The following is a 14,080-nucleotide window of genomic DNA, read 5'->3' on the forward strand; positions in this document are numbered from 1 at the left end:
TTGAAATCTGATTCTTTGGTGTTGTACTGTATTGTTGTTGACTGAGGGGCTTTATGGTGTCTCTTTCTTAGGAGTTTATATTGTGAACTATACCGTATTGTTGTCATTTAAATACTGACATATACAACATTAATAAGATAGGGAAGCCATATGATAGCTGTACAGAAATTATCAGGTAAGGAAGAGGTGTGAGGAAGCCTTTGTAACTGATGAGAAATACATGACTTAAATTTTCTTTATTTAACTCTTCTGTAGCCTTGTAGTTTATTGTCACAGACGATTCATTCCTGTCTTGTTAGAATGGTTAATTGTTTCTACTTTCAAACTGTGGCCATAGCATACTTATTTTATTGTTATGTAGATAGAAAAATTTTAAGGAAAAAAAAAAAAAACTTTGTTTCCAGTAGCTTGAGACTTGTTGTTTTCTGTGCTGGAGCTTCAGAATTCTGAAGAAATGTAGCACAATTTTTATGCCTTTGAAAAGTAGATGCCCTATGCATATTTTTGTATTTATTTTTTTTCCAGGGTGGTTGAAAGTCTAATGCTTGCGACCAGTTGTTACTGACCAGCAGTTGTTTGAGTCTGAATCACGCTGGACATGGAGTTAATGAAAATTAAATACTTAATGGTTTACCTGTTCAAAGTATAGGCATTAAGCTGCATCTCAGCACAAACCTGATACTGACGCACTGAAAACAACATTGTTTTGGTCATTCAAAGATATGAGACATCAGAGACAATTTTTTTTTATTTGTTTTTTATTCATTGAGTTTTTTTTTTTTTTTTTTTAACTCAGTTCATGAAAATTGTTTTGAAGATGAGTTGTGAATACTATATATTGAGGGAAAAAAGTGTACCATTTCCATCAAAAGCAGAATAAACTTTCACTCATAGACCGGACAAAGACATGTTAAAGATGGCAACGTGGAATGTGAGGGGCGCGAATGATGAGGCGAAAGAGAGAGAAAGAGATTGTTCAGGTTCATGAGGATGCAAAAGTTGATATGTGGATTGACTGAGATCAAATGGAGAGGTGAGGATGTGGAAGTATGGATTGGGTATATGTGCGGGAGTAGGTAAGAGTGAGAGGGCAAAGGAGGGTGTACAGTATGTATTGATGTGTACACGAAATGGAAAGAGAATATAAGAGCATGTGGATCGGTTGGTTCAAGGATTGTGTGGGTAAGATTGAAAGTAGGAATACAAGCATGGGCAATTGTATGTATACTGTATGTGTCCCAAGAGAAGACTGCACAAACAGAGTGACAGAAGAGTGCTGGGCAAATGTAGGAGCCATCTTTGAAAAGTTTGAGGGGAGCGAGGGAGTGTTTTTGATTGGAGATGTGAATGGAAAAGTATGGAATTTGAAGGTGGATGGAGTTGTAGGTGAGTGGGGTGTGCCTGCAGAAGTGGATGAAAATGGCAGTGTTCTAGTGGACATTTTTGCGGGAAGGGAGTTGACAATAGCCAATACTCTCTTTACGCACAAAGTGACCCACAGGTATATGTGGTTAGTGATGAGAAGGGTGGGTGGCAAACTGAATGAATGGAAGGCAATGATTGATTGGATGTGTGTGGATGAGAAAATGAGATGTATGCTGGATGCAAAAGCATACAAAGTTGGGGATGTGGACTCTCCGACCACTACCTGGTGGTGGTGAGAGTCAAGGTACAAATTTGATTGATGAAAAGGAGGAGAGAAGGGCAGGAGGAAACAGTCCATACAAAGAGGGTAGAAAGGTTGCAGGAGGATGAAAAAGAGGTAGAATGTAATTGAGAAGTGGAGGAGTGATTCGGTAGATATGATTGGGAGCAGATGAGGGAGATGGATGGTGTGTGCAAGGATTCACAGAAGAAACCTGTGCAGCATGTGAGATGGTGTGTAGAAACCTGTGCAGCATGTGAGATGGTATGGGGGATGAAGAGAAGATGAAAGGGGATGCAATAAACAGCGTGGTGGAATGAAGATATGAGACAAGCTGTGGCGCAAAGAAGAAAGCATATAATGAGTGGATGGGAAACAGAGGCATGGAGGAAGTTGAGAGACAGAATAGAGAATTATATGTAGAGAAGAGGAGAGAAGTGAAAAGATTAGTAAGAGAGAGTAAGAAGAGAGCAGATGAGGAGTTTGGAAGGAGTTGGAGTGTAAATTGGAGGAAATGTAAGAAAATGTTCTGGAAGGAGGTAAAGAGGGTTAGAGAGGGTGGTAAGGAAGGTAGTAGGGGAATGAAAGATAAAATTGGCAGATTGCTGGTGAAGAAAGGAGAAAAACTGAACAGGAGGAGAGAGCACTGTAAGGAACTGTCAAACATAAGGAATGAATGTATTGCGAGTGTAAGTGGCTGGGAATGGCCGGGAGAAGGAGGGAGGTGAAAAGGAAGGAAGAGATCAGTAGGATGGTAGTGGAAGCAATGAAGAAAGTCAAATTGGAGAAAGCCCCTGGCATTCATGGAGAGTGTGGTGAAATGCTGAAGCATAGGGGAAAAATAGTAGCAGAATGGATATGGATGATGTCCAGTTTGGCTGGGGAGGAAGGTAGAGTCCGGAAGGATTGGAAGTAAGGTATAATTATTCCCCTACACAAAGGAAAAGGAGAAAAAAAAATGTGTGGTAATCATATGGCATTTGTCTTTTTAGTGTAATAAGAAAAATGTATGGCAGTACTGTATACTTATTGACAAGAGTTAGGGAAATAACAGTGGAATCAGTTGGAGGACAAGGAGGTTTGAGGAAGGGAAGAGGTTGTGTGGATCATATTTTTTTTTTTTTTTTTTTTTTTTTTGTGTCCGACTCTGGGCATAGGCTTCACAGCCTGCTATCAAGGCCCAGCAGTCCTCCTACATACCATACATCTCTACATGTCACCACTTTGGCGCTAACACCCACCGTCCATATTGAATACATGCTAGGGCTGTCTCATACAGGACTGGTGTATTGATATTAGCGGGGGTATTTGTACGACATGTTCCTAAGGTGTTCAGTGGAAAAGTTTTTAGCGAAGGGAAAGAAGTTGTATGCGACCTTTTACGTGGATTTGGGGAAAACATATGACAGAGTGAGTAGACAAGGAATTTGGAAAAGTACAACAAAAATATATGGAGTAAATGGAAAGCAGTGGAGTGCCATGAACAGTATGCATGAGGGCGCTAAAGCTGCCGTATGTGTGGATGGTGAACTGAGTGAATTTTTCTGTCTGAATGTTGGACTGAAACAGGGATGTGTCATGTCTCCATGGTTGTTCAGTTTGTATATGGATGGAGTTATAAATGAGATACAAGGTAGGGCAGTGGATGTTGGAGCAGCTTATTGAGAGAGGGCAGTGTTTGGAAACTTCGTGTTCTGTTGTTTGCAGATGATATTGTATTGTTAAGTAAAGATGAAGGGGAACTGTAAGGCTTGATGAGTGAGTCTGAGAGGGTTTGTAAGAAACAGAATCTGAAGTTGAATGTAAAGAACAGTAAAGTCATGGTCTTTGAGAGAAATGAAGTCACTGAATGCACAGTGAGGCTGGATAGTGAGGAGATGGAAAATATGAGTGAAGGTACAGTACTTGCATAGTGTAATGAGTAAAGATGGCAGTTTGTGGATGAAGTGCTTGAAAGGATACAACAGGGAAGAAAGGTTGCTGGCTCATTGAAAGCAGTGATAAGAAACAGGGAAGTAAGCATGGAAGTAAAAAAGTTGCTGCATGATAGTGTTGTATTGTTATACACAATCTAACAAATGGAAATGATATTTGGACCTTGTTAGAAGGACACAAGTCAAGAGTGAGAGCAGTGGAAATGAGTTATTTAAGAAGAACATGTGGAGTTACATACAGAGACGGACTGACATATGAAGAAGTGAAGGAGCATTGGGCTGTGTATGTGGATGTGGTAGAAAGTATAAGGAGAAATACCTTGAGGTGGGTTGACCATGTGAAGAGGATGGAGAGTGAGAGACTAATGAGGGAAATGTATGTGAGTGAGGTGGAGGGAGCGAGAGATAAGGGGAGACCGAGGATAATATGAAGGGATGGAGTGGAGTGGTATATAAGAGAAGAGAGGGGGTGTAAGTTAGGGGGAGGGCAGTGAAATGGCAGGGGACAGGGTGACATGGATCCCAATCGTTTGTGGCCACCCCATACGTCATTAAGGCGTCTGAAAATAGACAAATAGATAGTATTAAGTGTTTCCCTGGGAATTTGAAGTATGGAAAACCTTACTTATGTTTCTCTCTCTCTCTCTTTCTCTCTCTCTCTCTCTCTCTCATGCACGAAACTCTATTCTTGCTTAGAGTGCCTCATATTAGGTAAGTGCTGTCCTATGTCTCCCTGGCATGGACCCCTAGCATTCACTACAACACCTTACAGGCAATGCAGACGAATGTTATGTGCGTCATCACCGGTTGCCCCAGTACCACTCCCAAAGCTCACTCACATTGTGGATCTAAAGTCCTTCCTGCTAGAAAATATCTTGATCTGAGAGGCAAAGAATTTTGTGCAGCTACCCTCACTAACACAGCACCCCTTCACTATATGACAGGGCCACACAACACAAGCAGAAGCATAAAACATTCACCACACATTCATTGTTTGACAGCTTCAGGAAAAATATATAGGAAACAAAATGAAACTGTACTTTGTTGATTTAGAGAAGGCCTTTGACAGAGTCCCCAGAGAGTTAGTGAAGTGGGCAATGAGAAAGCTTGGGATTGAGGAGTGGCTGGTTAGGGTAGTTATGGAGATGGATGTGGGTGCTCGCACCCAGATAAAAGTGAATGGAGTTTCGAGTGAGGAGTTTTCTGGGAATGTTAGTGTGCATCAGGGGTCAGTCTTAAGCCCCAGTAAGGAGTTTTCTGGGAATGCTATTGTGCATCAGGGGTGAGTCTTTAGCCCACTGTTGTTTATTATGGTACTTGAAGCTCTCTCACATGACTTCAGAAATGGATTCCTGTGGGAGATATATGCTGATGCCTTGGTGTTGATTGCAGAGAATGAAAGGGAGGTGGAGGAAAGATTTAGGAAATGGAGACATAGTATGGGGAACAAAGGCTTAAGAGTAAATGCAGATAAAACAAAAGTGGTGGTATCTAGGGCAGAGGTCGGTACTGTCAAAGAATAGGGAGAGTGGCCATGTGCGATTTGCCTAAAGGACGTGGGAAGTAATTCCATCTTGTGCAGTGTTTGCGATAAGTTGATGCATAAGAGATGTAGTGGTGCTAGAGGCAGACTGCAAGATAATGTTGCTTTCATAGGTGTGATGTGTCAAGGAGAGCATGTGGAGATTGCCAGGCATGAAAGGATTGAGCTTGCTGGTGCATCTCTTGAGTGTGTGGAAGAGATTTGTTATTTGGGGGACATGATATGTGCTGGAAGTGGGGCTGGAGTTGGCACTGTGGCTAGAGGGACGAGTGATTGGAAGAATTTCAAGGAGCTGTTACCTCTCCTGACATTGAGAGGGCTCTCCCTCCGTGCTAAGGGATCTTTGTATGCAGCATGTATTAGGAACGTAATGCTGTACTGTAGTGAGACCTGGGCAGTAAAGCAAGAGGATATTCACAGGCTCACACATGCAGAAATGGCAATAATTAGATGGATGTGCAGTGTGTTCCTGAGTGGGAGGCTTGGGGGGGCTAGGTTTACGTTTGATGAGTTGAGAGGTAGGATGGGACTTGAGTGTCCTGGTGTTGTGATGAGGAGAGGTTTGTTTGGGCATGTGGAGAGGATAGGGGATGATAATTGGTGCAGAAAGTGAGAAATTTTAATGTTAGGGGTAGGGTAGTAAGAGGTACACAAAAAAAGACCTGGGACGAGGTCATTGCACGTGGCCTTAAGAATGAGGGACTAAATAGGGAAGCTGCCAGAGATTGAGCAGCATGGAGAGATGCCATCAGGTGACCAAGGCCGACACATGCAAGCATGTTGGAGCCTTCAAGAATGAAACTCACACGAACATTACCAGACTTGTATTAGCACCATACCACATCCAGGCCCTCCAACACCAGCAATGAAGAAATGTCTTTACTGTATAGCTAGTCATTTCTTGAGCAGAGCAATAACACACCTTGATTAGAACAACATACCACAAGACCTCCCTTCCTTCATCCACACATCAGATGCATCCTTAAATAGAACAGGATGAATACAATATACCTCTACCGCCCAACTTTTTCCCACCAACTTGTGGAGTAAGTAAGTCTCTGTATCACAGATAGGCCTAGTTTTGTTTTTCACATTTCGGTCTAATTAAAGTTCTCTATTATTTGCTGGTGAGATGTTTGGCAACTGTATGAGTGAAGATAACAACATAAACAAACAGTTTTAGCTGTATCTTAAGCTTAATGGAGTTTGTAATTCCAGATCTGGGGAAATACTAGTACTTCTTGATTTACACGAGTATTGTGTTCCAGAAGTTGTGTAACTTGAATTTTGTGTAATTTAAACATAATTCTCCCACAAGAATGCATGTTAAGTGAAGGAGTTAGGTTCTGTGAACTTTTCATGGTACTCTGTGATAAATAAAATAGTTATACAATAATTCCATACCTTTAATTACACCAGAATTGTGTACACACCCTGTACAGATAGAGAGGAGAGGCACATGCAGCTGACAATACAATAACTCGTTTGAAACAGTCTCCTGCTCAAACTGACAATGTGAGACCTCTGGTGGCTGCAAAATGAAATGCCCCATGGCGCGAGTTTTACATTTTCTTGAATCGTTTTATTTTAAGAAAAACGTATATTGTAAACATTTTAAAAGACAGAATTTTTACATCGTGTTATTTCAAATACATGTAATTTAAACTCATATAGTTTGAGAGGTACCTGCAGTTATAAAGGATCGTAACCATTGTACAAGATGAATTAGTTCTCATAACTGTGAACTGTTATCACTGGTCATTTTTGTTTTTCATGTTTTATCAGTTTAATAGTGACAGTTATTTTGATGATGAAGTGTTTGGTATCTGTGTGAGTTAGGATAAAAGCACAAACAAGTAATCACGTGTGTACACACCTTAACACTTCATTCTGGATTATGTCCATTTTAATTTACTCTTGCTGCTTCCACATAGTTTTATTTTACGTAGGAAGGGCCTCTCATATTGAAGGAGTTTAATTGATTCTGTTTTTGACCCATCCAGTTCTTAATCTCTCCTAACCTGAATAAAATCATTAGGAGATGGCACGAGTAAGGTAAAAGGACATCCCAGTGTTAGTGGATTAAGTCTTGGAGAGAGTATAAACATGACCTCTGGTTACCGCTCACAGCTGATGATGGACCCCTGATGATCTACTGATTTAAGACACTCCAGCTGGATGTGCTTATAAAAGGCTTACAGTATATGTGAAGGGTTTGGGGGGATTATAGTTCACATAATGCTGTGATTGGTCACCCTTGCCTTCAGTGTCTGGCCTGTATGCTCCTGATGGGGCAGTCAGGCATTAGATGATGGACTGATGGATGGAAAATATTTAAAAACTGATGTTTGTTCTCAGTAAGCACAATTTCCATATGGAAGTATAAATATCCCATTGCATGGGAAAGTGTATTTAAGTGCAGTAAAGGGGAGGTGAAGAGATGGGATAGTGAAGTATATGAATGTGGGTGGTGTGATTTGGAGGAAGGGCATCATGATAGTGGAGGACAGGTTGGCATGGAGAGAGTTTATTTATGGCCACCTCTTCCAGGATTAAGGGGTCTGGCTGTCTGATGTATAAAGCAAAGTTTGTCTGTATAATTGTCCTCAGTTAATGCCCATTGATTTTTACAAAGGAAAATGAAATTTTGCACAAGGGTAGACCTCCATCCAGATCAAGTTTTAAGTGGGATGGGTCCCATGGGGCCATCCACTATGATGAGGGCAATGTTGGTAAGTTTGACTTTTTTTTTTCCTCCCTAAGAAAATTAAATTTTGCACAGTGGTAGACCTCCACCTGGACCAGGTTTTAGGCCAGGTGGGACTCTGATTAGTGCTGGGTACCCATGTTAGTAAACAAATAAATAAAAAGTTATAATTTCTGCCCTCTTATTGTGGTTGCAGCTGCTGATGGATCCAGAGCGGCGGCGTCTCTATGATAACAATGGCATTACGGAGGACCACCCCAACTTCCGCAAGCAGCATGACTATTCCTCTTATCGTCGCTTTGACCCCTTTGATGAAATCTTCAGCACCTTTGGTGGCAACTTCAGATTCAATTTCAAACATGGTGATGGGACGAATATATACAAAAAGCAGTCCATAACACATAAGTAAGTGGTGTAAATTATTTATCACCGAAATCCCTTATGGAAATGCAAAACGTGATAGGAGTGCAGTACAGTAAGTCCTCATTGTTTGTTGCCTGTTTAACTTTTATTCTCTCTTTTTGTTAGCAAGTGTGTATTATTTTAAGAAGATAGTTCAAGCCCCCATTGCTACCTCTGAAGTTGATTTACCAGTTTCCTCCAATTTACAATTTGTGTATGGAAAAAATTTATGTTCTGGAACTCATACCTGACATGCAGTGAGGGATTTCTGTGTTTGTTTGTTATTTGGTAATGGTCAATAACATTCTTTTATAACCTACTCTTTTTTTTTTTCTTTTCCTGATAGGGGGATGTACAGTAAAACCTCACTATAAGGGACTAATTGGGGCCCAAGCCATTCTGAAAAAAACGAAATTACGATAAAAGCGACATCTGGACTTTCCCCCTGCTAACTCGGACTTTTTCCATTATATCAGACATTAGCCTGGATTGCACCAACTATTTTTAAACTTTTTACTACCATTGCAGTACTGTACTTTATTATACATTCACTATAATAATCAAATGATATACATGTTAATACTGTACTGTACATTGATAAACATGTCTTTTATTTACCTTGTTGTGGTGAACATAGCTGAAGTGGTCAAGCAGACCAGACTGCTTCTGGCTTTATCAGACTTTTTCCAATACAGTAAAACCTCGATATAATGGACTTCAACAGACCGGAATTCGCTGTTATCGGAATCGAGGAGCTACTGGACTAAATTCCTATATGTCAGAAAAAGTTCGATAAAGCCAGAAGCAGTCTGGACTGCCTGACCACTTCAGCTATGTTCACCACACTAAGGCAAATAAAAGATATGTTTATTAGTGTACGGTATTATATATTATACCATCCATCCATTCATCCATTGCCAGACGCCATGTATCCCAAATGGGGTGGCCAACGGCTTAGAGTTAATTGTTTTACAGGGAGGGGCACTAATCCTCCACCAACCCCACTTGACTCGTAGGGATGCCTTATACCATTTGATTAATGTAGTGAAGTTATAACACAGTACAGTACTGCAATTGTAGTGAAAACAGTTTAAGAACCATTCATGCCATCCGGACTAATGTCTGACATATCAGAAAAAGTCCGGGTTAGCAGGGGGAAGTCTGGATGTTGCTTTTATCAGAATTTTGCATTTTTCGGAATGTCTTGGGCCCCAATTAGTCCGTTATAGTAGGGTCTTACTGTATATAAGAATTTAGTCCGGTAGCTCCTCAATTCCGATAAAAGCAAATTCCAGTCTGCTGAAGTCCGTTATATCAAGGTCTTACTGTATATTCATTTTGAAAAGTATGACTCAAGAAGGTATTTTTCAAATTGCAGGCAAGTCATCAGCATACAGCTAACCCTTACCAAGCTCTAGACCTCAGGTGAGGCACAGCTGTCTGCATGGGCCAAGCCGCAAACCTCATATGAGGCGCCTGGTAATAGACTGGGCTATACGCCACAGCGGCCAGATTCGAGCTAAGGCCGCAGTTTTCCCCACAACATTCCTTTGTATTGGGGAAGTGAGAGGGTTCCAGAATACAGCCAGCAGTGTGGTTGAAAATACAGCAAAGTAACACTAACTTTCACCTGTTTGGGACAAAGGCGTGGTGGGAGCTGCGACATTCCAACACGCGAGTGTGGTGTGGTATACTAAGGCGAATTTCCTGTTGAGTAACTCTTACCTATGGACCTTATAGACAGACAGCGTACTGAGAGTTGAGATTTACTAATATAGCGGGCTGTTGCAAATTTGGAGACAGGAGCAGGGCCTGGTATACCTTTAGCAGTCAATCCATCCACCCATTCATTATTCAATCCTATGTTGCCCCATGAGGAGCATAGGAGCCCGGGGCTAGGCGAGTTGGTCCTGACATGTAAGATGAGAGTGACCAGCCTCACTCATCCTTGAGTGGCATTACATAAGCAATAAACCCCAACCACCCCTTGGATAAAAACCTTCACCGACTCAATCCGATTGGGGCGCTGTAATTACCCACTAAAGCACCAGGCGCCATAATTTGGTTGTATGGTCACCACCAAGCGTAGTAAATGGTTTCCTGGTGTACAGGAAACCATTTGGCTTGTCACTCAGTGTAGAGTCACCCACAGGCAGAAGGAAGAGGAAAGAATGATGGAAAGAGAGACGAGGGAGTCTAGTCACCCATAGGCAGAAGGATGAGGAAAGATTGAAGGAAAGAAAGACACAAGAGGATGGAAGGAATTAAGGATGGAGGAGAGTTTATGCTTCCATAGTTTCCTCTTTCCAGGGCATCACCCTTCCCCTTGTACACATTTACAATTACCCTACACTCTTCAGCCAGACATGTGGGACAACACACTCATATATATTCGCATAAATCAGGGCAGTGACTAGCCTCACTCCTATATCTCCTGGCTTTCAATCTTTCAGCTGTCAACCCAGACACACCTGCTGCCATCCCCACTTGCATCATGCCTATTGCCCTGTGCATAGTGGCAGCATTAATCAAAGGCCAAAGGCCAAACACTGGATCTGCCGGCTCCAAACCTTCCCTGTCCCAGTTAAACTCCTCATTCAACAGCCAGCTGTGATGCTCTCTCCACGCATCTTTAATATCCCCACTGTTCACCGCATCCCTTCCTTCATCATTCTTCACATGCTGCTGACCTGTGATATCCCTATTCTCCCTCTTAATCTGATTTGCCACTTTAGAAATCTTATTCTTCCCTTCAACTCAATTTAGGTTATCAAGTAAAAGTCTGTGTGACTCAGACTTCGCCTTGTAAACCTCATTTCTAGCCCCACACTTGGCAGCCAAGTATTCTTCTTTGTTACCACCCTTCTTCCATTCTGGGAAATGCCTTCTTTTCTCCTTAACTGCAGCTTCTACACCCTCATCCCACCACCAAGTCACTTTGTCTTGGTGGTCCTCTCATCCATCCGCATACTGAATCAGTAAATCTCAGGAGGTTGCTCTTGAGGGCTTTTTATTGTTCATTAACACTTTCATCCACATCTCCATGTTCAGCCACCACTCTCCTCATAACACTATCGAAGGCATCTCACTGCTTGGTTTTATAACTTCCACATTTTTCTCCTAGGTGCATATGCTGTCTTTTTTATCACCCACTCCATAAGCACCATGTCACATATCAATAACTTGTATTGCCGTACAAACTTCTCGCTCCCTATCACTTTAACATCCCTCGCTAACCTCCTGTCAGCCCTCCTGACCAGGAAATAGTCTGTCTGGCTGCTATTTCCCCCAGACTTGTATGTAATCAACCTACTCTCTCATTTCCTAAAATGTGTGTTGCACACAATCATGTTCATTGCCTCCCCAAACTCGAGTATCCTTTCCCCTTCCTCATTTCCTGTACCATATGGACATCCCCCATGTACTCCTCCATATCCTTGAGCTGCTTTACCTACATGACCATTTAAATCCCCCCCCTCCCCCTATTACTACAATCTTATCATCCTCCATACCGCTTACTACATTTACAAAGTCATTCCAAAATCTATCCTTCTCTACCACATCCATGCCTGCTTGTGGAGCATATTCCGATACAATTGCGAATACAATCCCACCGAACAAAATTTTCACTACAGTATACTGTGTGTGTGTGTATATATATATATATATATATACTGTGTATATATATATATATATATACTGTATATATATTTACACGGTACAGTAATCCCTTTAAGACCCGGACACCCAAGTCCTGGACACCCCAAGTCCCGGACATTTTGAGCTTGGGTCCAAAAATTGCCAAAAAACGTCAAATTGAAAAAAAAAAAAAAAAGTTGATATAACTACTCTAAATTTACCAAGTGGTGACGAATAGCTGTGTTTTGGCACTTAGTTTCAGTGACATCCGCTAGAGCGCTGCTGCATCCTCCCCAGTTCCCACCTACCTACCGTTGTGACTGCATGCTTGTCGCCATGGCTGCCCACGTGCTCGCTTTTGTGGTGGACAGTGAATAAACTGCAGTACCTCGCTACTAGACCACATGAGAATTTACAGTGTTGTTCATTGTTAAGAAATTAGAATTCAGAGTGCAAAGGATTAAGTGCAGAGTGCAATACTGGCATGTTGCAAGTAGCGTGGCGCAAGTAAGAGCAGAATGTGCTGCGTTAAAAGATTATAATTCACAGTGCAGAGGATTAAGTTCAGCGCAATACTGGATTATTGTACGTGCTTCAAGTGCACCTTCCCCACCGTCAGAGTCACTGAGGAGGTGGGTTAATCTTCGCAAAGGCCACGGACGTGTCATAAGTACCCTGTACACTGGTAAATATTTTCCATACTCACATCTGATTTCTCATTGTCTGGTTCCTTTTCATTAATTTCATGGTTTCTGTTCATTATTTGTGTGCATAGGGTCTTAAATAGGTGCTGTGCTTGTCAGGTAGGGCGTTATTTAGGTAGCTTTCAAAGTTAGTTAGGGTTGGGTTCTATAAGTATCTGTCTAGTGGCATTTTTCACAAGTCCTGGACAAAACCAACCGGTAGACATACCTTTGGCTCTATTACATCAGATCCTGGAGGGATTGCTGTGTATGTATATATATATATATATAAGGGATGGCTGGGGCCTTTTATTCACAAAATGGTACTTTAGGCAAACAACTGATCACCCATGCTTTACATATCAGACCTAAGTAGCTGTTTCTCATGCCTCTTTGTTCCTGATGGGGCAGGACAGTACTGTATTGAATGATATTTGCAGGTCGTACTTGAACTCCATCATTCCATTGAGCAAGAAGCAGCCATACCTCATCCTCTTCTACTCTGATTGGTGTATTGCTTGTGCACATGTTGAACCAATATGGAGGAGACTGGATGAAGAATTGCAGCCCATTAACTTCGGCATGGCCACTGTATGTGTTTAATGTTAAGTAAAGTACAGTTGCAGACATAAATATTAAATCGCTTAACAATAACTTTGAGCATTGGCTTCCAAAACCCAGTGATGACATCTGCAGAGTCTCCAAAACTTTTCAGAATAGTATGCAAGTAATTCATAATTGTCTGACTAAGAAGTGAAACTATATTATTGTCTGCAGCTGTACGTAATTTTTACTAGTCTTATTTTTAGTTTGTTAATATTCATATAAGTCATGATTATTGGTATCATCATTGTTAACCCCTAAAAGATGGGCATCGGAATGTTTGGACACACTGAAGACGGGCATAATCACTGTGATATACTGTAATGGGGGAGTTTGTGGGGGTGGAGAGGTAGGGGGTGGTGGAGGGGTGGTGTGGGGGGTGGGAGGATGGATAGGGGTGGGGGGTATAGTGGTTGGGGAGGGGGGTGAGGTTGAGGTGGGGGTTTGGGGTGGGGGGTTTAGGGGGGTGGGGGGTTTGAGGTGGGGGGATGGGAGATGGTAGGGGTGGAGGTAGGGGGTTGGGGGGATGAGGGGTGGGAGTGGGGGATTGGGTTTTGGGGGATAGGGGTAAGGGGTGGAGGGGGGCTATGGGGATAGGGGGGCTGCAGGGGGGTAGAGTTGCAATGGGGGTGGTTAGGGGGTGGGGGTGGGGGGAAGGGAGGTGGGATGTGGTGGGGGATGGGGGATAGTGTGGGGATGGGAGGTGGTGGGGGGTGGGGCATGGTATAGGGGGTGGGATGTGTTGGGGGTGGGGGATGATTTAGGGGGTGGGGGGGGGCATGACTTCATGTCCAGACACCCATCTTTTAGGGGTTAATCTTTGTTAAAGTCTTACCAATAAATGAGTAGGATATGATCTCAACATAGGAAGAAAATAAAAGTAGAAGTACAGTATCAGTAGAGAGTACAGTAAAATTGGGCATT

General features: G+C 42.2%; 1 protein-coding gene across 1 annotated transcript in view; it reads left to right on the plus strand.

Moving 5' to 3' along the window:
* Nucleotides 1–14,080, plus strand: part of l(3)80Fg (dnaJ homolog subfamily C member 16 l(3)80Fg) — a 94,518-nt gene that overhangs the window by 3,437 nt on the left and 77,001 nt on the right. The window contains exons 3-4 of the mRNA XM_080283911.1: nt 8,026–8,234; nt 12,994–13,144. Of these exons, the coding sequence (XP_080140037.1) occupies nt 8,026–8,234; nt 12,994–13,144 (360 nt within the window). The remainder of the gene's footprint in view (nt 1–8,025; nt 8,235–12,993; nt 13,145–14,080) is intronic.

This window comes from Coenobita brevimanus, chromosome 99 (assembly GCF_032717465.1).
Source record: "Coenobita brevimanus isolate Jiangsu-jjx chromosome 99, ASM3271746v2, whole genome shotgun sequence".
Classification (NCBI taxonomy): Eukaryota; Metazoa; Arthropoda; class Malacostraca; order Decapoda; family Coenobitidae; genus Coenobita; species Coenobita brevimanus.